Here is a 26,698-nt window from a genome sequence, read left to right as displayed (position 1 = left end):
AAACTGAAAAAAACACAAGCAACCTTCTTCCAAGCTTCTCCTCTTCATGTTTCACTTCAGTCTGCGATACTCACCATTACCACATTCCATCACCTTTAGAAACCAGAGCGATTTTTTTTAAACAAAATACCGCACAATAATTCTGCATTCTGAACAATCAACAATTAGGTACATGTAGTTATGATATTACAGAGCTTGGGCATGACTATTCCCAATAAACCTTTCATCAATTTGCATACATTTGAATAAATTTGCATACATTTGCATGAATTTGCAAGGGTTAATTAGACTCACGTCAAGCCGTCATCATTGGCCAAGTTGATGATGGTACTTTCTTCCAGTTTCTCCAGTATCATCAATGCACAGCCTTCGTGTTTCTGGAAGACAGGCCACAAAAAACTAGGTTAGCCTAGAAAAAATTGTCCTAGAATGCCCCATATTCTTTTCAACTGGGTGGCAACTCTCTGATGAGTTGAATGAGTAGGCTATTCATATACATTTGTACCAAGAAGACCACAAGCAAGTGAATGCAGTTACAATCAGAGACCATGGAGAAAATTCAGGAATGTTCCAGTTGTTTTGTTTAGCCTGTGACACAAACAATAAAAGGCTTATTTTTTTTGGTAAGGTTGGTATCGAATTTTATCGAGTATTAAAAATAAAGTAACAAGTACCTGGAGACAGGCTAGGTGTAGTCCACTGTTCTTGCGACTGTCACAGGCGTTGAGGTCGGCACAAGCGCTACTCACTATCAACTCTGAAATGAAGAAGAAACAGTATGGGTTAGGCAACAGGAATCTTGAAGACACAAATCACCTCTTGGAGACAAAAAAAAGTGTCTACAGTAGTACAAAACCAAGCAGATTTTGATTGTTGGTATAACTGTATTTAATACTGGCATCCGCTACCCAGTCTCACTGCTTGAGTCACATGCTTGAGTCACATGTACACATACTGACTACCGCCGTGATCTGGTGTGACTATCGTAGCACTATAGCTGGCCAAAAGTAAGCTGCCTACTTGGCCATTGGAGCAGAACTACGCTGCATGTTAGCATGATGCAGGATGGACTGTACATTATCTTCAGAAATTGCTTTGTTGTATTATGCGCCATCTTGAGTACACACAGAAACAGTTAATTTTATTTAGTGACAATGTCATTTCCCTAGACACTAACAGAAGGAAAGCACAATCGAGAACCACCAATGTGACATTGTTACACGTCATGAATATTAACCCAAACCCTAACCCTGACAGGTGCAACACAGTGCAACAAGTGTAAACGTCTATGGGATCTTGCTGCATTGAGCCATCAACACCAGTGCATAAACAGCCAAGTCTGAGACAATTGGGGGCTAGTCTTAGTGAACAATGCTACAGTTGTATCCTGCTGCAATTGGCAACCACAGACTCTGAGGCTGTCGGCATTAGGATATTTGCCCTGGTAGATCTTATTACTTTGGGCAGGCTTCTTATTTTGACAAGTGTTGCATTTTGTTGTGCTGAGCAGAGTTTCTACCCCAAGTGGGCGGTTAGAGTTAGTGTTGCTCTTGTCTCAACAGGTGCTTACCTTTGAGGAAGGCACTGGTTGAGAACTACCAACATTAGTAGAAATCACATTTGAATATTCCTGAGATGTGACAATGTCCTATTGGTCGCTCTCAATAAGGGTGTACCCTATGACATCACTTAGTGTGATCTTTTCCATGAAGTAAACATTTCAAATAGGTGAATTCTACTGTTCCTGTGAACGAATGGACAGGTTTAGAACATTTCTGGGACTTTCAATGCAGCTCTTGACATTACAGATTAACACTGAACATTAAAAAATATCTGACTCATCATAGATAGATTGCAAAATAAGAATCTACACTAATCAGTACATAAACAAAACAACACTAAAAAAAGAAAACCAATAAAATTTGTTACTAAACAACAGTGGAGTGTAAACCACAATGTAAAAAAAAAAAAAAAAAAAAAAAAAAAAAATTGAAGATTTATCACAACTCGTACAACACCTCACGTAGTTCAAATCAGAACAATCACAATAATCAAAACACTGAAATAATGAAAAACAAATCTATGAAATATAATTCAAAAATAGCACAATTTGCAAAAACTTTGAGAGAAATACATGTCATCTGGTCCTGCATGGTCGGCAAAACCCAAAGCTGCGTTTCCATCTCCAAAACAAAATTACTACTCTTCAGTATACTTTTGTTAAGTTATTGTCTTTTTAAAAGGTTGATTGGAGCTCCTTTTTTAATTACCTAATGTAAGTAATTTTGCAAATATGTTTATAAACTACTGGAACATTGTACCATTTTTTATGATTGCGCCCTAATTTTGTTGAAAGTCTTTATAAGAGAACACGTTACACACGGCACTGAAAGACTAAACTACAAAGCAACATGGGTATCCATCTACCACACACTCACAGTACATCATACAAAAGCAACAATGAATAGCCAACCAAACTTAAAACAATTTTTGTTTTCAAAAAGTTTAATAAAGCAAAACTTAAAAAATACAAAAATCCATCTAAAAACAATTTGTATTAGTTTGCAATGAACAGATTAAGTGAAAAAAGATGAAATAATGTATGAGTTAAATAGTAATTACCAATATTATTCTAATATGACAATAGCTTCACTATGTTTGAGTTTACCTTACACATACCTGGTGCTCAGTCAGTATGTCAGCAATTTGTTAAAATCAGACTGTTTATCATCTATCTTAAGGCTGGGATTTACTAAAGCCTGTCGCACACCTTTCTGATTTTACAAGTTCACCGGTTCATTTTTTTCACTGTCGTGGAGATCGCGATGTTACCTGCATACACGCCCAATTCCATTCTATAATCAGTCACATGATGACCAGTCACATGATGATCAGTCACATGATGACCGGTCACATGATGACAAAATGGCAGCCGTCCATTTTGAATCATGTGACTTCCTTCATGAATCTGATTGGTTAACATAAATATCGTGTCCGGTGAAGTCGGAGTGTTGCCTGCACACCTTTTTCAGTGACATTGGATCCGGTGAAATCTGATGCGAGAAAAATCAAACATGTTTGATTTCATCCAGTCGCCCAGGGTACAGTCAGATCGGTCCGATTTTTCAGTTCACCTCTCTCTGATCTGTGCGTTCGATGGCCCGATGAGCCGGTAATATCGGAAAGGTGTGCGGCAGGCTCAACTTTTTTGGCTGCAGTCAAAATGCAGCTTTCTGATGGTGATAGCTTTTACAGAACAGAATTGTCGTGGGTCGCATTCTCGCAATGGACAATGCATTTTTTGCTGGTATGACACCAGCCTGCATTGAGGCGCAGCATGTGATGCATACCGGTACATTCATACTAAAAACACCTACACAAAAGCAATGGATTATGCACACTGGACTACAGAATTCTGAATGTAGATACATGGAAGTACAGTGTATGCACTATTGATCTATTTTTAAGCACTACACATGTCTTATTGACATGAATTTTGAGCCTAAGTATGCAGACGGCGCCAAATGCGTGAAATGGTCTACTGTCTACACCTGTACTGGCTTTTGCCAATTGAAACGAAACGAACTCAATTAATGAGCAAGTCCAATAATAAGTCTCATTCCAAAAGCAATCTATGGGCAAACTTAACCTTGGGTGTGTTGAAACACAAAAGCACTGCCCAACACAGTCACAACAATCATCTAAATCATGACTCCGGTCACAAAGTTAGTAGAATGAACAGTTAGAAAGGGGAGAAAAAAAAACAGCCGCAAACAAAAATGTACAAATTTGCACCAAAACAAGAGACAGTTTGTCTGTGGTCTTACCGGTGGGACCATCTATTTGGTCTGATGGGGAGCAGAAGAGCTCTGAGCAGAGGAACAAGGACAGAGGGAGGTAGACATGGAAACAAGATTAGTCACAGGGGTAGCTTGTGGGTCATAGGGAAAGCAAGGAAGGGTTGAAGGAGGGGGGAACAGTCTTAGTTATCTACGTGCTGATTTTTCCAGAAGGCAAATTTTGGTAAAAAATATGCATTTGCAAAGTTGTATGTGTAGTGATGTTCAGAAAGGCCCACTTTTGTGCCATGTGCTGGGTTCCTCAACTATTAGGCCTATAGTACAGCACACTGGAGATAAGATTGTTCATTTGATGATAACAGCATGAAATTTGGCACAAAGTCAGAGTTTGTTATGGGAAAGATATTTGGCCATAGGGCCATCGCAGATTTGTCCTTTGAAAAAAAAAATTCCATAGAATAGCAAGCAATTTTCCAAATTTTTAAAATGGCGGCCATTGCATGTTATTCAGCGTTCCGATTTCATTCAAATTTAACTCGCATATGGCTTATTGGATTGATGGTAGATAAGTTAAGGAATTGGTAGAGCTTCTAGGATTCCAATGGCATGTGGTAGGCAGGATTGGCTGAGAAGCAGTCAATGTATTGTGCGGGATCAAAGATTAGGGATCACGTGGAATGGGTCTGGATGTAAACAGGGTTAAACAACCAACAGGAGAAAATGCAGGAAGCAAGGAATGTGCAGGCGACAAATCAAACACTTGTTCTGGGTTCATTTATATAATGAGAAATTCAATACTTGCACTTGACTATATATACTTTTTGCTTCCTGAATGCTTGGTTTTATATGCACAGCATGTACAAAACACCAATAGTAAGTTACAATGCAAATTTTCTATCTGATCTACATTGTCCTATACACGCACATGTATTCACACACAACCCTGTACAAAAGACATTTTCTGCTATAAAAACAGCGATGACTGATGAAATTTTTTCTTCAATCCGAAAAAGCTCAGCATTCATGAGCCACTCCACAGCATAAATTCTAGGCCACTGTCATTGTGAAATAAATTCTAAGACGATCTGCAACCGCGAAACATGGGGCACACTGAATTTGCGCTATCATGCTGGAGGTTTGGGGTTGGGGTTAGAGGTCACGGGGTCATCTTGGGGTCAATCTCACACAGCTACTCAGGGAAATCTTTACTAAATCATTTCATTTGTTAACTCAAACACTTCTACAACCAACTATAAAGAACCGATTGAATTTGAATTGTAGTACACACATGCAAGACAATGTTAGAGCTTTTTTGAATATATCAGCATGTCATTCATTTTTCGTATCAGGAGTTCCTCAATTTTCCAAGGACAACATTGGAAATTATAGTTTGTGCAACCTGTATTTTTTCTATTATCAAAAACCAATTCTTATAGAAAATAAAACAAAAACAAACTGCAGTTAACTCCCTTGAATAAGGCAAGTTTCCCACGTTGACCTGCACATAAGGTGACGATGTGTCAAAATAATTAAAAATACAGGATAAAAGGGTTCCACAAAAACTTTTTGTACCGTAGGTATACAGCCATTCTTACATGGCGAAAGAGGAGTTATGGTAAAGCAAAGCTGTATTTTTCTGAAATAACGAGGGCGTGTTTCACTCATAAAATCCTGCCAGGTGCAACACACTGGAACAGGTGTAAAGTCTGTGGGATCGAGTTGCACTGGCCAATCAACACCAGTGCATAAACAGCCAATTCTGAGGCAATGAGAGCTAGTCCCATTGAACAATGCCACAGTTGTATCATGTTGCAGTTGGCAACTAAGGACTCTAAGGCAGTTTGAACAAGTACTGCATCTAACCAACATGCCCTGGAAGTATAGGTGTAAGATTTGTCAAGGTTCAGTTAAAGGGACTTACCGATGGTACCTGCTGATCCACTCTCTGCTGCCACCATGAGGCAGGTTTTGCCCAGCTGGTCAGCTATGTTGGGCTGGCCGCCATGTTTCATCATGAGCTGAAGGCATTCTACCTGGTCATTCAGGGCGCTGGCGTGGAGAGGTGTCCTAAAAGGAAAAAAGGCAGAACAGTCCAAAACGTTTGAATGTCAATGGTTTACTCGGTGTAGCACGCAGCCAAGTTCACTAAAGTACATGAGTGATTTGAATGATTCTTGTACTAAAAGATAGCTCATGAATTGGGCTTTCATATCCTAGATTTTGAAAGTGCTACATGCAGAACTTCACTAAAACAATGGTCCCGACATTTGGGTTTCGTTTTTTTGACCCTGTATTCCAAAGACTATTAAAACAACCATTAATCTAACCTTCCTTTCCGGTCTTGAATATTTACGATCTCGTCTCCTAGTGACTCAATCAGCAGCTCTGCACAGGACTCGTTATCATTTAAACTGAAAAATAGGGAAACAAATTCATGAATATCCATATCAAAGTGCAAAACACCAATAAAAGATAAGCAAAAAAATCCCTACAAGTTATCCAGATAACTCAGTGTTGCAAAATAAACGTTATAAGAGTTTTTGTTTTTGTGGAATCAGCAGGCACTCATCTCCATGCAAAAAAGTATGACATAAAATAAACACAGTTGCTTCACAAGTGATTTACAATTGTTTTTTTGTTGATCTTGATCTTTTTTTAATAAATTCCTTGTTAACCAAACTAAAACTGTTTCAAAACAACATACATCTGAAATATCATGTACTTACACCGCACAATGCAATGGAGTGAAGGAGTTCCCCTTGAAGAACATTTTAGGATCTTGCTCCAGGAGTAACTCTACACAATTCTCATGCCCTGCAAAATCAACATCAAGCAGAAATATATCTATTTAGCGGGGTTCGAACCTGCGACCTCCGGATTACCGTTCCGGTGCTCTACCAACTGAGCTATCCAGCCCTATGTTGGCAGTTCCCCATTTTGTCAATATCTTTGTTCAAGGGGTGCTAGTCAGAAGCCATAAATCTGTATATGTCATGCAGCCAGGGATCGGGCCCAAAATCAGACCTGGTAAATAGCGAATGGGTATCACTCGGAGAGGATACAATTCTCATCTCGTACGGACAATTTTCCTTCGCAACAAATTAAAGATTAATCACAACTGACCATTGTAGCAAGCCCAGTGTATGGGCGTGTAGCCATTGCCGTCCAAGTGATTGGTGCATCCCGCCTGCAACAGCGCCCCCAGAATACCAACGTGACCGCACGCAGCTGCCATGTGCAGCGGTGTACGACCTTTGATATCGGCACAGGACGTGTTGGCTTGGCTCTGCAGCAGCGCATCGACACATTCCTCGTGTCCGTTAGCTGCCTATGGGTTCAGAAAACATAAAGCAATGGTGTTCAGACATTTGTTGGCTGTGGAGTGACATGGTCCTATGGCTATGGTGTCTGACTCTTCAGCGAAGATACGGGAGTTGGAACCCTGATGAGGACAAGGTGCTTGTGTTCTTGGGCAAGACATTTTACTTAAGATTTGAAATAAAATAAACCATACGGTAATCTTCTAACAACTTCAACAACCATATACAAAGAAACAAAATTTACAGTAACTTGCATATGATGGTAACATGGCCCAAATTCTTCAGCTTAAAGGCATATTTAAACAGTATTTCTACGATATTTCTTGCCGAAACCTCATATGTTGTAATATTCCGGGGTGTGTACTCGAGCGTAAATTGTACAACAATAGTTCGTGAACAACGGCTAATTCAAGATCAACACACGGTCCGCCTCCACAGACTTCACAGACTTTATGTGTGTGTACAAAAGGCACGAGGGATTAGCGAGTTTTAACGTCACCTGGAGGCGTATCGAGGCAATCTAGACGTCTTAGCCCGTCAGCCGTGCCTGTGTACAAAAACAGCCAGTGCATATTATCACGTCCTCCGACGCGAACTGGTTAATGAGAAATTAGTCTTGTAAGAGAGAAAACCCTAAGGTTTCATACTCACTCCACGATGCAGTGCAGTCCTATGATGAATATCTCTGGCACTCAGACTAGCCCCATGCTGTAAAAGCAACAGTGTAGCGTCGGTATGACCGTTGCTCACGGCAACCATCAGTGGAGTCCGTGATTGGTTGTCCAGGCAGTCTACTGCCCCCTCTTGGTCTGCGTTTTCTAGCAGGATTCTCAGGCACTCAGCATGGCCATTGTATGCTGTGGAATGCAAACAGAAAGAGTTCTGTTATTATTTGCACAAGGTTTACACAGTCCACGGCGGATGACATGTATACATGCAAAGGTTTTGCAAGCAACTTCACCCCCACTTGCCTCTCTCCATCCAGGAGTATAAATGGGTACCAGCATTAGCTGGGGAGTAACCTGCGATGGACTGGCATCCCATCCAGGGGGAGTAGAAATATTCTCAGTCATTTAATGCCAAGGAAACCAGAGATAAACGCAGGCCTTATGGGCCATATTGGCTCACAACAGATTTTAATTTTTACAGAACACTTGTGTATTTTAACTGTTCTGTTTACCTGCGGCATGCAATGGCGTTCGCTTGGACACCGAGTCATTGACCAGTATTGTAGCTCCTTGCATCACCAGTGCCTCCACGCAGTCTAGATGGCCCTTGAACGCTGCCAGGTCCAGCGCTGTCCGGCCGTTGGCGTCTTGAATGTCCAGGTTGACGATGGATCGCATCAGGACGTGGAGAACGTCCACATGACCATTGTAGGCCTGCAAGAATGCACAACACGATGTACATTGTACTTTCACGTCACCATGCAATTTTTAAAACTTTTTTTTTTAAACCAGCAAAATTTCTGTTCATTCGATAAGATTCAGATGACACCTGTGATAATATTTATTTTAACGACTTCTCAAAATCGACTAAAGCTCAAGAAAGGATACGCCTTTTCCAAGGAATGGATATTCTCATTTTGATCTTGGAAAATTTTGGGCTGTTCTCATTTTGTCAGATGATGTATCGTCTATGGACTTTGTGCACACGATACGTCACTTCATGGTGCGACCGACAATTTGATCACAACAAATTGATGATACAGTGCAAAGTTGCCACGTACCGCTAGATGAAGAGGTGTGGTGAGCGGAGCAGAGCCACCGGTGTTGAGTAGATCACTAGCTGCTACTGCCTGCAACTACAGAAGAGGAAAAGTTGCATGCCTGATATTAGATCACGCCCCATCTGTTTTCATTTTATGTACTCTCAAGGTACTGGTACGGCCCGGGCGCACCAGGCCGCTGTGGGCTGTACCACTTGGTACTTGTTAGCTTTGTTTGTATGTGACCCGGCAAAATTTCATGGACCTATAGAACAGACAACAATACTCAAAATCATGCGTAGCAAAATTTAGCTGGGAACCAGTGATATGCTATATACCAAATGACATTTTGGCTGGTAATCTGTTGTTGCTGAGCTTAACTTGTTCATTCTGACGACATTTTTGTGCAAAATGGCAAAGCAGAAGTCTGAGCATTACCTTCTCAGCAGCTAGGCTATGTCCATTGGCTGCAGCATAGTGCAGCGTGTTGTATCCGTTGACGTCCCGCAGACGAGGATTAGCGTTGTTATGCAGAAGATGCTCCACACAACTAAAAACAAAAATCAAGAAACATCAAATGATGAAACTGGCAATTCAACGCAAAATAGACTCAGATAAGACTCCAATGCAATCGTAACATTTGACAAGCATTACTCACTCTGCCTCCATATCTGCAGCTGCGGCATAATGCAACGGTGAGCAGTCTCTGGTGTCTAACCCATTCACGTTGGCTTTCATGGCCACCAAGGACAGCGTGCACTGATGATTGGCGTTGCCCGACGCGTAGTGTAACGGCGTCCGACCGTCCTTATCCGCTAGGCTGAAATCGGCACCACTTCGAATCAGCAGGTCTAAACAATCTACATTGCTGTGGAAGGAAGAAGGTACTCGAATAATCAAACCAAACAAAACAACATTCAAATATTTATGGTCAGTCATGGAACATCAAACTAACTCGCAAACGGCGATAGGTCAGTTGGTGTGCAGGTGTAAGTAACGTCATGAATCAACCTCTAGTGGAATAATGATCCTCACCTGAACTTGCTCAAGATTAAACTTTCAAGACTACAATGATTTGTTGAAAAGGAAGTGCAAACTATGCAACAACCCATTTTGGGAAAATGCCACAATTCTGTTCCTGCATAACTCCAAAGATACTTCAATTCGCTCTTTTCACACTCCGCCATTGGGCATGCACAATAAAAAATAAACTATACACAATAAAAATAGCCGGTTCAGTGATCTGAACCCCGACACGGGAATCACTGAACCAGCTATATTCATTGTGTAAAGTTGCCAGATCGAGGCTCTGCATGCCCATGGCGGAAGTGTGAAAAGAGCGAAAATGCAGCTTACTCTGTTTGACAAAATGTTTGAATATGAGCGGACAACTACATGCAAAGCAACTGACTTCTTACCCTGAGCATGCTGCACAGTGGACACAGGTACGATGGTTGTCATCCAAGGCGTTAATGTCACACTCTGCTGCAGGTTACAACGGACAAAAAAATATCTTAAAACAAGTACAAGGACCTGGAGGAATCTCAACAATCTCAAGAAAACACAAACTATTGTTCAAACTTAAATATGGAATACACACCTAAGTACCCCTTCTATGGTAAAAATGGCAGAGAGCGATATTGAAGAACATCAAGGGTTAACACTCCAATACAAACATAAATTCTGTGCTAAGTTGTCCTTTTCAGTCAAAATCGTGATATTTCAGTAAAAATGAAACCATGACGTATATATCCTGAAAATGATATCAGAATAATCCCATAAGTCTCCGGGGTGTTCCTGGGCTGTTCCAACTGGGAACGCATGTTCCCAGTTGGAACAGGCGATATTCCCCGATGGATGGTTCCAAGTTCTTGGACTTTTGAGACGTTGCCTTACTGCCAACGAGCATGACTAGGTTCCTGTGAGACCAGTACCTGCTTCCAGTAGCTTCTTGCAGCACATGGTGTAGCCACTCAGAGCTGCAAGATGTAGAGGAAGCATTCCGTGGATGCCACGCCTACACCAGACAAACAAGACAAGCATCAACTAAAAAGCATGTAGGAACATTAGTACAAGTAATTACATGGAAACAAACCTACTGATTTAATGAGAAAAAAATTTGTTGAGAGTGAAGATCAGGCTGGTAGATCACCCTGAGAAAATGTTCTGCCTGAAATGGTCTCGTTTGGTAGAACACTGAAAGCGGTTTTAAAAAGCATGTCTGCTCGTCAAATAACGCGAGGAGTGCTGATTTCGCACTTGTACCTAAGAGTGTACAATTTAAAATATGAAACAGCATCTTTTGGATAGGAAGCACCAGCAGCTAAATCTACCTATAAGACCAAAGAACAGTGCCATTTTTTTTCCAGTTTTCTCAAGATGTACAAGTATCCACTTAGTTGAAACTTCAACAGGTTAGTTGTTATGCACTGAAAATTGTAAGCAATTTTGCCCACTTTCTGGACGCCATCTTTTTGGTTTTTGGATTTAATTTCACGACAACTTAATTTTGTTCCCAAGGGTCAGCAGCAAGCATTTCAAGCTTGTTTCCAAGGGTTCATCAGCAAGCATTGCACGCTTGTCAACAAGGAAGTTTTGCAACACTGCATGAGGAAAGTTCGGGAGGGGGGGGGGGGCATGCTGAAGTGTGCCATATTAGGGGACTCGACTATATTTGTTTACCTGGTAGGGTTAGCTCCATGCATGAGCAGGGTCACTAGGAGTTCCTGGTGGCCATTCTGTGCAGCAAGGTGCAGCGGCGTGTTTCCGTTCTTATCGGCACAATCCACCGACGCACCTGAATGTGTGATAAAGAAGTCTTCACTATAATCTAATAATTGGAAGCAAATTGATGAGCCTAGCAAACACTAGCTGGGAACCAGTCACAGGCCATATACATTGCAAGACTCTCTGGCTGGTAACCGGTTTCTGCTGAGCATATACCTTTTGTGCTTAGCAGACTGCTGTGGTTAGCAGCCCAATGAAGTTGGAGGCACAGGTAGCACTGAAAACCAAATCACCATGTGGGCCATGGAGACATCATCCCCAGTGTAAAATTAGGAAAGAACACCAATTTCACGTCTCTGCTTACCGTTAGCGAACAATTCTTGCTTACTACAGCACAAAATTCTGTACTTAGGGTAAGTACATGTGCACATCATGTAACAAAGAATTCTGTGCTTTCTGCTAACCACAGAATTCGGCACTTACCATCACCATTTTGTACTTACTGCACTACCATGAAAATTCTGTGCTAACTCTGCAAGCACAGAATCCTTAGTTATATTTTTTTTATTGAGTCAAATTCACATTAACGTAAAATCAAACAGTAAAAGTAACAGTTTCAGAAGAAACTTACATGTACACATGTACGACTCCAACAACGCATGTTTTTCAATTAACATACAACTGTTAACTAAAATATCTTTGATACATGGACATTGTACACAGTGTTTTGAGAAAAATGTTGGCAACCATAATCAAACCATAGTTCAAATATTAATTGAAAATGTAGCAAAACAAAGGGTAAAACAACAATGAAAACTAATTCTTAATAAAGTAATACTTTCTGTGTTTAGCATTATTGTGTTCTAAGGGACTCCTTATGCTGCAGCCAAATGTCTCAACTGCTGCTTACTATGAAAAAGTTGAGCTAACTGCTTAATACTGTAAAATGGATGAAGGTTTTGCTAGCAGAAAATCGTGTGCTTGGCAGTGCCATGAAATTGGGCTCCGGTTAGTAACTGTTGCCAATGAACAATAAGAAAATTTGCATGTCTGCAAAGATGGTGGGGTGGACTGACGTCCAAACAAGTAAAACTGAAACGTGAAATGAACAATAAATGATAACAACAGTGAAGAACAAAGGGGAAAAAAGGAGAGTTAAGATAAAAGACACAGGAATATGAACTGAGATAAGAAACCGAGATAAGAAACTGAACAAAAAAAGTGACTACTGACAAATATTTACTCAAGTTTGCAGTCAATTTTCTAAAAGCCCTACCAGATATTTTCTGTCCGTGATGAATGCCAGCCAGCTAGTCTGGTTCCCTGACCTGGCAATTCCCTAATGCTATAAATTCCTCCGTTCTGCTTGAAGTAGGGTCAGGGAACCAGACAACAAGAACAACTTTTTCTTGGTTTTTGCAGCAACACAAAACTTTAAACAGGTCAGTGTGACAATATTTGCTATAAAATACCAACCCCAAATCCATCCATTTCTAAAAATTACAGCAAAAGCAAGTGTTGTATAATTACCTCTATTCTAAATATAACAAGTTTAACTCAACACATATGCCTATGGCAGGTTTAGGCAGGGTAAGAGTATAGACTCCGTGCATGAGAAAAAGAGGGCTCTTACACCCAAAACCGAAATGCACAATCAGTACATGAGCATTTCATTTTGCTCTGCTCAAACAATGCAAATGCATGCGTTCTACTTGTGCCTTGCATTTAGAGTACATTATTCGAACTTCATTCCATCTAATTTCACTATGTTCTACAAACACGCACATGAAATCAAAATGTCTGCGCACAGGACGGCTTCAAAATGTCTCCGCGGGGGAATGAGGAGTTAGCGCTCTAGTAATTCAATATAGCTCTATGGCTGTACTATATGCCTACAGCCTCTGTATAATCGGCCATATTGAGAAGACTGGGGGTGAACTGACAAAAAAGCCACACAACTTAGTGTTTGGAGTATATGGGGCATGTGGTATCCAGTCAGTATACAGAGATCAACGCCATAACCCAGCATCATGTGAGTGCCAGGCATACAGCAGTAATGCGTTCAATGGTGCCGCCCGGGGGTCTCCCCTAACTCTCTCTTTCTAACCGTTGAGGGCGTACTTGTGCACGGAGCCCATAAGGGTTAATGTAGGAGAAGGCTGCAGCTTGCTAGCAACAGACGAAGAGAGAATTGAAATGGACTCACCATGCTCTATTAAAACTTCTGTTACTACGGTAACGGGTGCCAAACAGGAAGAAAAAAGACAAAGACACCAGATGAACACAGTGGTAGATTGAATGGACACATGTCACACAAACGTGCTATGAACTGTACATGAGTTAAGCAAATGGGGCCCAATCCCACAAAATGAGTCTTAAGGACAAACTTTCTCTTGTTGAGTTTTTGTACATGAAGTTACAAGCGCTTAATGTTCTCTTCAGATAAACATGTCACTCAGTTTGACTTCTAAATATCAAAAGATGTTACGTGGCTGAAAAAGATGATTGTTTTGCATTGATTTCCGCTGTGTAAGATTCTGTTAAAAGGCCCATTACTCAATAATAGCTCTGGCGACTTGTGCCTCATTTTGTTGGGTTGGGTCACACATATAAGAGTCAGTTTTCTGTTGAACTAAGAAAAGAATTGACTGACTGGAGTGGAATTTGAACAATCCGCCACTGACAAACTATTATGCTGCCATGTAAGCTATCTTGCCCTACGCTGGCAGTTTAAATTTCTGCAATTTCTCTAGTTTGGCCTGGACTTTATCACCTGGGCCAATATGTGGATTGGGTTTTCAGTCCCTGCCTGATTCCGTTGTTTTTTTCTAGAATATCATTCTGTAGATTTCCTCCCACCACTAAAACTGTAATTTCCTTCCACATCTTCTACCAAGGGACCCCACTGAAAATAAGGCAAAAGACTTCCGTGGGCTCAAAAAAAAAAAAAAAAAAAAGACCTCAGGAAAAAACTTCTAGTACTTGAAAGCTCAGTTGGTAGGGCACGGTTGCAGTATTCTAGAGGATGCTGGTTCCAATCCCACTTCAGTCAGTTTTCTTAATTCAACGGGAAAATGATTAAAGTGAACCAACACAAATATGTACTTTGTAAACATATAGGCCTATGTACTGTGTATATATGTAGCAGCCAGAGCAAAATTTTCAGAGGCGGTCCTGCGGATTGAAGCATGTATTTAAACTATTGCGTGACAGATTATCGTTCTGTAGAGCAGAAAGTACATGTACTGGTGCAGTCCACAAGAGATATAGGTTTCATGCAAGCCAGCATCAAGCGAAACAAACTTTACGTGTGATTTGCCAAGGGAATAAACATTTGCTTGGCCGGTTTTAAACAAGTACATTTAAATATACTTGATTTTAGACTGCATGGTGGAGTATCGGTATCGTTTCGGTTTGCGGTAACACCATGTGGTAATAACTATTGCTTAGAAGATATTTAGTTCTGAAAAGAACTTGTCCTGCTTATTATCAACTTTTACAGAACAAAACTACATAGCGAAAGTTGATAATAAGCAGGACAAGTTCTTTTCAGAACTAAACATCTTCTAAGCAGTAGTTATTAACATATGGCGTTACCGCAAACTGAAACGATAAGTACATTTAAAACTGGCCTCTAGCCCGTTTTAAATGTACTTATTTAATACCACCCAAGCACATATTTATTCCCATTCATCAATACCTTTTGGTCAAAAACTCAAGACAAGTTTAAAAAATTTCACAATTTTCCAAAAATTTTGTTCAACAATTTTACCTCATATTTTGTGAAACACCCCTCTTGCCTTGTCTGTAGTATGTGCCTTGTGCGCGTAGTGCTAAAAGCTCCTTTTATGGAAATTGGCGCGCGTGGAGCAGAACTCAGTGGTGCAGGCATAAAGTGTCCAAAACCAGTTGGTGTTTTATCAACTGTTTAAAACCACCCACTTGACGAGATCTCGACCAATAGGAATGGGTAAACTGTCTTAGGTATTTATGAATTCTAATTAATATGGTGTATTATAGTCAAATGACTCCAAGGAAAGAAAAAATCGGGTGCCAAATCTAATGCACTTTGGGCATTATACACATTGCCACAAAACATCTACAGCTTTGAAAGCTCCATATATTAAAAGTCTGTTCTCTTCCAAAACAAAAAAAACAAAAACAAAAACCAGCCCAACATCCTACCCACTGCCTGCACGTTTTGACTTGATTGCATGATCTAGTATCTTGGAACTTGATGGGAAATGGGCCAACGCAATATATCCTTAAAAAATGCAGACTGCCATCTTTAAAAAAAAAGTGCTTCGATTTGCAGCATCGTTTTCGTAACACCACAGACCAAAGGCCAACTCAAATTTGCTGGAGACTGCTTGAAGTGCTCTCTTAAAATGCAAAAAAACCTATTCTATTATTTGCAGCATATTTTCACATGTACAGTCGAACACCTTTATAACAACGTCCTTGGGACTTTGCAAATTACCTTGTTATAACAGGTACCTTGTATTAACAGTAATGGAAAACAAAGAACAACAAAGACTTGGGACGTAAAGTTTGCTTGTTATAAGCAGCCCAATTTCACGGTGCTGCTAAGCAGGTTTTTAAAAGCAGGTTATCAGCCAAAACTCCACATGATTTTCATGCTAAGCAAACAACAGCTGAATACTAATCACGAGCAGTATACATCACGTGGAGTTTTGGCTGGTAACCTGCTTTTATAAGCCAGACTTTTTTTGTGCTAAGCAAATTTTTGTGCTTAGCAGCGCCGTGAAATCGGCCCCTGGATGTATTAACAGTGCTCTTCTTATCGGGGTTGGACTGTACATGTATGTACCTGCTGGTGCTGAGCATGCTTTGCAAACACACACACACGAGTGTCAATCTACATAGCCACAACATGTTTGTTTCTGTCGGGAGTCAATAGTCTCGTGACTGGAAAGCATAGTGTATTTTGTGCTTGCAACAAAATTATAAGCAACTTTTTTTTTCTCAAAGTAACTGCCTTAATAAGCCACATCTACAGCTAAAGTGGGTAAATATTACCGTGGTTAGAAGTCTTAGTTGGTTTAGGTTGTTGGGAGACTAGAAACGACGTAAGGAAATGAAAGAGGGTAGGTACATTAAAAGACAACATATTTAAACCATGAACTAACGGACTAAAAAGTAAAGTGTCATACAAAAACTCCGGTATGCGATCACATTCACTGATGGGACACTGCAGTCTGGGCTCAAGACAATGTGGTTTTTTTTTATATTTTTGTGTTTTTATAAAGTGCATATATCCTCCAGTATTGGTGCTCAAGGCGCTATATCATTATTACCCCTGATCACTGGGCCAATGAAACATCTCAGCTCCATGCCATTTTGGTGCAAAGCAGCTAAATCAACCACAATAACCATCTCTTCCCTCACAGGTACCCATTTACTCCTGGGTGGAGAAAAGCAATGAGTGACAAAGTGCCTTGCCTCAGGTCCATCTTGGGGGTAATTACCAATGTTACTACGTGCCTTTTACTCACGATCTGTGTGTGCATCTTGGTTTTTTTTGCAATTTTTAATTGAACATACAAATTGCAATGTAAAAACTGCAGTGTCCCACTCAAGGATGTGATTGGTTTGAAAAAGATGTGCAAACATAAGCATTGCATTTTTTTTAGCAAAGTTGAAAAATATGCCAAACATATAATACTACTCTAAGACACAGACGAACAGCAAATGACTTAATTCTTAATTGGCATTCAAAAAGTTAATGTCTTCTTCTCGGACAGGTGTACTTGTGCAATACCGAGGCATGCCAAGTCTTGGAGGGTGTACTTTACAAAAACCGAGATACTTCACAGTTCCTTGTGGTGCCCCAAGCACACAGAGTAACAACAGAGAAAACAGACCCCACAAGTCAGTTGTTAGATGTCTATGAAAACACTATGGAGTTGAAATTTCAATAGAAACAAAGGAGAACAAAGAAGGGAAACAAAGGTATTTGCTACAAGTATATTTGTGAACAGGCGGTTCATAGTCAGTGTGAAAGCGAACGCAAATTTGTGATGCCACGACATCGCTGCGAATTTGCTGAAGTTGAACACGTTGCAACTCCAGCGAATTTCGCAGCAAACACTTCCTGACGTCCAATTTGCTTGAGATCCATATTCAAGTGAAGTATTAACCAGCATTAAGGATATATGCACATGCGTGAGGTATGCTCCAAATTTCCTGGGTAGCACTGCCAAAGTTACCAAGGCTGGATTTGCTTAATCTTGTCGATAGCAACCTCTACCGCCGTCACAGCTTATGACCAGGCTTGTTGGGAACTGGCTGTATTAGGGGCATGAAACTGAAATGCAGTCTTGGACTAAGACTAGCTATTCATTTGGATGCCATTAGCGGGGTACCAGTGCCACTTACTGTGTTCAATCAAGCTCTCTGCCCGTGTGTATCGCCCCTGCAGCGCTATCATGTGCAGGGGCATGCAGCCTTCCTTGCAGCGGATGTTGACGTCCGCCCCCTCGCTCAGTAGGATCTCCAGACACGTGCCTCCATGGGGCGACACAGCAGCCAGATGGAGAGGAGACTAGAATGAGGTCAAATGAAGTCACAGTGTATAGCTGAATGACAGTATTGAGAGGGTTTAGACTCTTCTGCAGTCTGTGTATTCTTTTAGAGTTAACGTATTGTGGAAACAGTGTATAGGGGAAAAGGCATCCATGTTCTGTGAGAGATAGTTTAACCTTTTTATTTGATACACAGTATCATAGCCTATTAGTTTTCAATTTGTTAGCAAAACAAAATTGGGCACATTTAAATATCATTTCTAGATCACGTTTTTGTAATTTTCTTTGAATTCCCCCCATTCCCTTCTTTCAATTTGCCCCTAAATACATTGGTACAAGATCTAAAGAAGAAGTCGGCACAAGTCCTCCAGTCTGAAGTCAAGTCACACGCTGTTTAAATGCACTTTAACAAAGCCTTTGTAGTTAGCCATCTACCTCTGCTTGTTGTGAAAGGACTTTGGATTTATTTTGTGAGCAGGCTTATAAATGATGGATTTGTTCTTCAACACTGGTCCTATGAAGTAATCCGGTGAACAAAATTAGAAGCCATCTTTGAGGTGGTGCCATGCTTGCGAGCATGCTGCAGGCGTTCTTAAAGACGACGCACGCGTGTTTTTTGGTAACACCCAGAGTGCGTGCATGCTACCCGAGCGCGACTGGCACACGCTTGGTGCCACCTCAGAGAATAGCAGTCTAGTACCTGTCCCTTGTGGTTGAGCACGTTGATGTCGGCACCATGCTGGATCAGCTCCCTCAGCACCAGATCATTGCCATTCAGGCAGGCAATATGGATGGGTGTGTTGCCATTCGCATTCACCACGTCCGCCTGAAAGAGTCAAGGAACCAGACCATTCCACTCAGAATACAGGCCTGAGACATGTGGACTTTCTTTATGCAAACATTGCCAACGTTTGTGATCTTTTTGTTAAATAAGTGAGAAATGGTTGGCAACATTTGCATTGTTTGTGTAAAATGGAACACATTCCTGATGAGGAAGACTGAAAAGGCCTACAGACTAATCCACTGAATACATAACTCGGGCATAACTGACGATGATCTTGAAATGAACACGTTACTTTATTACACAAAACATACAATAATGCATACAGTATCTCTTTGTGGTCAATGGATTAGTCTATAGATGAGTCTTGAGAATGTGTCATGTGCGTAAGTGAAATGGTTCACCCCAACGATAGGTACCCATGATCTGGCCTTTCAGTGACCTCTTCACAGAGGTACATGTAGGGGGTGCGGGAGTGAAAATCTGAAGGCCTGATATCCTGGGGTATGAAATTAACCACTTAACCCTTACTTATTTTGAATGCACTTATTAATTAGAATATGAAAATGTCAAAATAAATTCAACAGCCATCCTTGATGCTGAGACTGTGATTACAATGACAATGAGCTTTCCTTTAATCCCTTAACCCTCACCCCAGGCCTTTTTTGCAAAGGAACCATCCTCAATCCTCCAAATTTTGCACTTACAAATTGTAAGGATACCCACTGCCCTAATCCTTCAAAATCCTTCAACAGCCCTGCCTCTCAAAATGCATTCAGCCTGAATCCTCCAAAATCAACCGACACTGAATGTCCATGGGCCCTCGATCCTCCACTATCCTCCAAATTTGTATGTTGCATTCAGCCTCAATCCTCCAAAATACTCCAAAACCACCCGGAGGACTTTGGAGGCTTGAGGAATGTTGGAGTTAATGACTTTTGATTTTCTGAAATTGTGATGATTAAAATGACAAGAAAAATTGAGTGCTCCCATTTTTTGTGATGCATATCTTGTGTTTTCCTTAATACTTACACTCTGTTTTTTGTTGCTCATTGGAGATCGTGTCATTGTCTACAGAGTTAAATAAAAATTGCAACACATCTGTTGACTTCAATCTGATCATTAGGAACTTTTTCAAATCAAGGTAACATGGTCAGGTGTTGACTACAATGTTAGGCCAAAAAAAAAAAAAGTCGGCCTCTGGTCAGCGCGCGCCTCGATTTTAATCATGCGCGTCGATCTTTTTTTTCCCAAAATGTTCCGCGGTAGCTCCAACAGCGCCCTCTATTTCCGCTCCTCCTCAATTTTTTTACTTTTTACCAAAGAGCATCAAGGAATGGGAAATTGCACCAAGGCAAATGATCGAAAGCACCAAGGCAAATTATGGAGGACACCAATGTACATGAGGACACCAAAAAAGCAAAGTAGTACCCCACCTTGTCTGTACAATCCAAGCTTGAAGAAAAAAAAAAAAGCAAAAAAAAAAAAAAAAAAAAAAAAGCCGCGTGGCTGCGTCAATTCCGGAACTTTGGTCTGGCCAGAGACTGAATTTTTTTCTTTTTTGCCTTATATGAAATACCAAAGAAACAATTTCAAACAATTCATGCGTTTATGTCATAAGCTTGAGTTAGTACCAACCTTTGCTCCAAAGTCCAGCAGAACTCTAACTACGCTGACTTGCCCGCTGGCAGAGGCCGCATGGATAGGGGTGAAGTGGGTCCGATCCCTGCAGCCGATATCAGCGTCATTCTCCAGGAGGGCCTTGACCACATCTACGTGCCCTGTGAGCGAATCAAAAATGAGAATAGTATTCAATGGAGCTTGTATGCATAGACATTTGCCTTGCATGGAAAATATTGCTTTGCAAAAACAGGAAAACTTTGCAGGTTCTATTTTCAGACTTTCATGGATAAATTTTACAAAAAAAGTAAGCGAAACAACAACGTGCTGTGTGCACAACAGTAAGGCTTTCCTTCACATCCTTGCTGTGTATGAGGAGTTTACTTCCAAAACGTAATAATCAATCCGAGTGAATTGAAAAGAGGATTTTGAAGGATTCCGGGCGGTTAGGGTTAAGGACAGTATTTCGTTACCCATGTAAGAAGCGTAGTGTAGAGGGCGCCGTTCCTTCTTGTCCTGCGCGTTAATGGTTCCTCCTTTGGATGCTAGGAGTTTCACCATCTGTATGAGTGAAAATAAACAATAAATAAATCAATGAATGAAAACAAAACAGAAGGAAACTTTATGTGTATGTATACATGTTCCACCTCACACAAAGTAATTCTGAATCCATGACCACAGACATATTTTAGGCTCACACCCAACATGAATGTGATTGTCAAATCTATTTGATGCAATGAAAATCTCACGGCCAAATTTGAAATGAGGTCAATATTTGTGAAACTGAAGCACGAATACTTCTTGTAATTTCACAAGTTGGTGTTTGCTTCTGCACTGCATTCGACCCCATCTTTCTACTGAACATGCAGGATGGTTGAAAGAAAATTTTATAAAGCCGTGTTTGCATTTTATTTTTTATGAGGTAAAGCTTACAGAGACTTATCAAGTTAACCAAATTAAGCGCGCTGCGGACAGATGGTAAACTTTCCAACTTGTCAAGTGTCGACTACTGATTGTACATTTACAGGGGTGCGAGAGAATTACATCATTCATGTCATTGGGTTTACGTAAAGAATGACCTTCCAAGGGCTAAAATTAATCCAAGTGCAGACACATGTTAAAATAACCACAATAGAGTACCAAAGTGTGACGTCAGCTGTCACTGTTCTGGTTCACGCGCTGATGTCTTCACACACTTAAGCTGTGCGCGTAAAACAGAATACGCAGCGCACTTCGGTACTCTATGGTATGTTAACAATCACTAGCGATAACTTTTACAGATCAAGTCCAATGCCAACTTGGCTTAACATACCACTAGCCATACTCACATTGACATGCCCATTGAATGCTGCGTGGTGCAAGCTCGTCCGTCCAGCCCTGTCGGTCACATTGACAGTGCTAAGATGCATCATGAGCGTGTCTGCGATCTCAATGGCATTATTGGCTGCGGCTACGTGCAGCGGTGTCTGCCAGTTCTTGTCTCGTGCGTTGACGTCGGCGCTGTGCTTCAAAAGCATCTTGACTGTGCTCTGTGATAAATGAAACTTAGTTAGATGGGGGATGGCAAGTGTATTTTGAGTAATCTATTTATTAAAATTCATTTATATTTTTTCAGGCAAGAAACGAGAAACAAGAACATGTACATGAACACACCACTTAAAGACATAAAAACAGCTGTTGACTGCTTGAAAGTGAAACAAGTCACTATAAAGAAATAATACAAGGTGATCCGTGGATCGCGTGTTGGATAGCTGCAAATGATCTGCTCTTCCTTAAATGTCAAATACATGAAACTGAAAGCCGCAGCAATGAACTAACCAGGCTTTTGGAGGCCACAGCTCTATGTAACGGTGTCAGCCATCTGCTATCCTTGGTGTTGACTCGGGCACCACTCTGGGCGAGAAAATCCACGATCTCTGCTTCACCACGGAAGGCTGCGGCATGAATGGGCGTACGCCGCTCCATGTCCTAGCAAAAGGAAACAATTTACAAACATTCAAACACGAAACTGCCAAAATATTATGAATTACCCTACTCTTTTGTATGTAAATAGGATCAAGCATTCTATGAAGTTATTGTGCCTGGTTTGCTGTCATTTTCAAGAAAAGAAGAATTACTATCATTTCCTTGAATACACAGTGTTTTAATAAATACTTCTTTCTCCTGATCAAAGTGCATGGTTTGTTATTTTCTTGGGACTTACCGTGCTGTTGACATCTTCATTCATATACACAAGGCCTCTAACCTCGTCAGCATCACCATAGAACACAGCCTGAACCAGTGGTGGCTGAACAGAAACAAAAACACAAAACAAAAAAGGAAGGATTTACACTTTTATGTTATACCACTTTTGAAGAAATGTTGGGTTCTAAAAAGAACTGGTTTGAAAATGGTCCTGTTTTGCACCAACCGATATCACTGGTCCAAGCTGTAGTTGGGATCGTCCCTATTAAAGTGTTCCAGCAACAGTTGTCATGGACTCAGCATACATGTACATGTAGTTTTCTCGGCAGAATTCATCAAAAACGTGTAAGTTAGTGTATCTAGAGTTTGGACCCTCAAAAGCATGCTTTACAATGATTTTCCATTTGCAAGGCGGATCTGTTTGTTTGCACCAAACAAATCTTTCCCAAAAGTTTCTTTTTTTTCAGAGGGTTGCTGGTGTGCAAAATGCATGTAGAAAGATTAAAAAAAAATTTTTTTATTACAATAAAAAAAAATACAAGTTCAAATTTCACAGGACAGTACATCTTTAAAGAAGCAGAAAAATACTAGGACCTATAGACCCTGTATTTCTTTTTCCATGATCTCTTACTTCTCTTTCTGATGGTTCCCTTTTTCTTTTTCCATGGTCCCTTATGTCTTTTCCCATGGTTCCCAAGTTCTTTTTCCACGGTCCCCAGTTTGTTTTTCCATGGTTCTCAGTTTTGTTTCACGGTTCCCTTCAGGAGATGGAAGCAAATCCCACAGCTTCCTCCAGACATTCTGACAGGAAGGGTGACTCAGATGCATCTAGCTAGATGCTTCCACAACAAATATACATGTATACACATGTAATGTGCTGTACAACTGAATGTTCCTCCCTACATGTACATGTATACAATGTACATGTACATGTACTTTCCTTGCTATACACATGTACATGCAGAATACTTACACATGTCCATACACGCACGCAAACGTGTGTTCACCGTCGATCGTGGACGTCCTATTGTCCCTCTTTTGTTTGTATACTAACTTTTTAGGAAGACTCCCATAGGTTTTGTACACGACCCCAATCGCAGACTTATGCTGGGAATCGTGGACGATAGTGTTCTCTTTTGTTCTCCGGTGTTTTTCGTCCACGGTTTGAAAAGATGAACACGTACATGTATACACTGTATATATCACTTGAGGTTATGGATATGTACTTTCAGTGTTTACAACCAAACCAAGTTGTATTAAGTTTTTACTTAATTTTATTCTAACCCTCCAAAATCCACTGCCTTTGTAGTTTTCCTGAAGTAATACATTAGAATGATCAGTTGTTCTGCTAGGACAGAATAGTTTTTAATTAAAAATACCGTACACGTATCACAATCAGATTCTAGAAAAACTGTGGCATGCATTCTTGTACCGGTAGCTGACCCCGGAACTTACGCAACGTCCTCGCGCTAGATCAGCGTTGAACAGAAGATCGGAAAACACCACAGTGGGATCGGCAATAGAGATAGTCGGTCTGTCCAGTGTCAAACCTTTCTCTATGGTCAAACTAGCCAGCTCCACTGTAGTCGTCATGATGATTTGAGAATTCACAAATGTATAAGAAGTTGATGATGACGCTCTCGATCCAAACTTGCAACTTGGAAACACTTGAATGTACAAACTGGCAGATTCAGGGAATCAGATCGCACTATGTGTTACAATCCCATAGCCTCCACGGAACCCAATGAATGCACAATACGTATTATATTTTGAACAGAGGTCTTGTTTCAGGCTGAAGCTGAAATTGACATGATACATGTAACAAGATAAGCTCAAATATCCCTGGTAGATAGCCAAGTTCATCACAAGTTCAAAATTAGCGATGCATTGTCTGTACTATCATCTAGGAATGTTCCTGGTGGTAGTGCGGTAACATTCAACAGCCACCAAGTCTGCAGGCTAGAATACAGGGTACTGAAGACCAGCCACTCTCCCCAGAAACAACAGCACAGTGTCAACCAAAACTTTCTGTGACAAATGGACTTGAAAGTTTGATCTCCCGCGACGCTTGGAATGCTAGCAGGACCCTAGCTGGAGGGAAACATCCAAAGTAGTTAACTCACGAGACAAGTCCACATCTTGGACAGCTGCCATGGCTGCAGTGCAAAATATGAATATCCCAGCAGGGAAGCGTGGCCCACACTGTCCATGCTGAGTCTCCACCCGCGTGAGTCAAGTTCTTCAATCTTCCAGACAGGACATTGTTAATAACTGACGGCCAAAAATATCCTGCGGATTACATTCATTTGTGTATCCAGGGCCAAACTACTGTGTAGTACCATGGGTAAAAGGTTTGTCACTACCATACATGCATGCACCTCAACTAAGAAAGTTAACCTACCAACAAAATGGAATACCCTTTACTGTTTGTACCGGTACATGTACATGATGCTGGGGCAAAGCCACTTTCCACTAAGAGGGGGTTCTATGTATTTTCAGGACAAAATCGGATCTAAAACTGGTTTGCATTTTGGTCTGCATTTTATTATCTTACATTTTTGCCAAAGGGTGTCCATTACACAACATTTGAAAGTTCTTTCAACCGCACTTAACTTGGAATATCTCACTGACCACTATCTAAGAAGTAAGAAGCTAAAACTGGTAACAAATAATACAAAAATAGCATCCTAAAATGAGAAAATGCAATGATACGAAGTCTGGTATATAGGAAGCCCATACAGGAGGCTAACTCGGTTTCCAATAAAATGACCCAGTATCAAGCAAAAACACCTACAATACATGTAACCCTAACCCTAACCCTTTCTCTGGCATATTCTCAATTATCATTTTTTAGAGGATGGTCGGGGGGACATTTTGTAAAAACAGCGATTTCTTCATCCAAGGCCAAAAAAAATAATAGTTCTGCTTCTGGTTACCCTAAGTACCTACCCTATTTTGACAGCCCCTACCCAAATTTTTTTTTGGGGGGGGGGGGGAATTGAGGAGAAAAATGCATAAAACCATCAATTACTTCCTTTTACCCTTGACTACACCCAGAACGTCGGTGTTATCAGGACGTGACGAAAAACTTGAAAAATTGATATTTTTTTCGATATTGACTTTTGCTGGCCATCTAATTGCATTCGACCAAGTTTCAAAGCGAAATATTGTTTACTTTTGTAATTATCGTAAACAAACATTTTTTGACAAAAAGCCTGAACTCAGTGTTTTTCTGTTTTCAAGAAGTGACAAACAGTCACCTCGTTAGAAGTGACAGAGGGATTGTGCATTTCTCTACATGCGTTAGGATGGGAGTGGACGCGCGCTGACGTAAATGTAACAATTTCTCACCCATTTTATGTTTTCACCAAGTGACAAAAAGAGTGTGTACAAAGTAATGGGGAAAATAAAAGGCATCTGTGTATTGCTGTTTTCATGAAGTGTAAAATATCTTTATGAAGTACTGTTTAATTATTTAAAAGAGAGACTTGTTTTAACAAACAACATGAACAACTTTGAAATAGCAAAGAACAAAGCATACTTTACTTGACAATGCCAAAATTTCCCAAATCTGTTAGTCAAAAATGTGTTTTAAAAACAGGAATAACTCCAAATGCGATTACCTCAGGATGACCTTTATTCAAGATATAGGTCTCGTTCAAATGACGTCATTTCCTACAGACCATCCATGTGCATCGGTATTTTGAGCGTCAACTTTCATAACGCACATCAGCTGCGTCGTATTTCGAACACATTTCGATCAACAAGCGGGCGTGTTTGTAACATTTTCACCACTGCGCAATGCGTGCTCGATTGCGTAAAATACTCAGTTGCACTTCTCCTACAGAAATGGCCGTCATTGCACGAGCCCTACTGAGGTTTGTGAAAAAAGCATCGACATGATCACGACGAAAAAAATAAGGTGTTTCACGGTAATATGTGCCATCTTGCTTGCGGGGCAAGTTTACAAGCGTTGCTGTGTACTCATCGTCAATGGAAAACTTTGGTGCTTC

General features: G+C 40.7%; 1 protein-coding gene across 11 annotated transcripts in view; it reads right to left on the bottom strand.

Moving 5' to 3' along the window:
• LOC119719614 (serine/threonine-protein phosphatase 6 regulatory ankyrin repeat subunit A-like) overlaps positions 1–26,698 on the bottom strand; it is a 31,988-nt gene that overhangs the window by 4,603 nt on the left and 687 nt on the right. The window contains exons 1-25 of one of the 11 annotated variants that reach the window (XM_038189097.1): positions 24,141–24,389; positions 22,705–22,788; positions 22,320–22,469; positions 21,830–22,030; positions 20,975–21,062; positions 20,520–20,662; positions 19,914–19,952; positions 18,801–18,926; positions 17,955–18,120; positions 13,762–13,785; positions 11,511–11,625; positions 10,763–10,845; positions 10,247–10,313; positions 9,487–9,696; positions 9,267–9,378; positions 8,850–8,924; positions 8,301–8,502; positions 7,772–7,977; positions 6,924–7,128; positions 6,527–6,614; positions 6,128–6,211; positions 5,722–5,867; positions 3,828–3,869; positions 675–757; positions 295–377 (exon numbers count right to left, since the gene is read on the bottom strand). In XM_038189097.1, the coding sequence (XP_038045025.1) occupies positions 295–377; positions 675–757; positions 3,828–3,869; positions 5,722–5,867; positions 6,128–6,211; positions 6,527–6,614; positions 6,924–7,128; positions 7,772–7,977; positions 8,301–8,502; positions 8,850–8,924; positions 9,267–9,378; positions 9,487–9,696; positions 10,247–10,313; positions 10,763–10,845; positions 11,511–11,625; positions 13,762–13,785; positions 17,955–18,120; positions 18,801–18,926; positions 19,914–19,952; positions 20,520–20,662; positions 20,975–21,062; positions 21,830–22,030; positions 22,320–22,469; positions 22,705–22,788; positions 24,141–24,278 (2,960 nt within the window). In that variant the 5' untranslated portion in view covers positions 24,279–24,389. Of the gene's footprint in view, positions 1–294; positions 378–674; positions 758–3,827; positions 3,870–5,721; positions 5,868–6,127; positions 6,212–6,526; positions 6,615–6,923; positions 7,129–7,771; positions 7,978–8,300; positions 8,503–8,849; positions 8,925–9,266; positions 9,379–9,486; positions 9,697–10,246; positions 10,314–10,762; positions 10,846–11,510; positions 11,626–13,761; positions 13,786–17,954; positions 18,121–18,800; positions 18,927–19,913; positions 19,953–20,519; positions 20,663–20,974; positions 21,063–21,829; positions 22,031–22,319; positions 22,470–22,704; positions 22,789–24,140; positions 24,390–26,698 lie in introns of those variants that run through there. The other 10 variants (XM_038189098.1, XM_038189105.1, XM_038189102.1 and 7 more) reach the window with 10 other exon arrangements.

This window comes from Patiria miniata, unplaced genomic scaffold (assembly GCF_015706575.1).
Source record: "Patiria miniata isolate m_02_andy unplaced genomic scaffold, ASM1570657v1 HiC_scaffold_8, whole genome shotgun sequence".
In the NCBI taxonomy this organism is placed as follows: domain Eukaryota; kingdom Metazoa; phylum Echinodermata; class Asteroidea; order Valvatida; family Asterinidae; genus Patiria; species Patiria miniata.
This window is presented reverse-complemented; position numbering and strand designations above follow the sequence as displayed.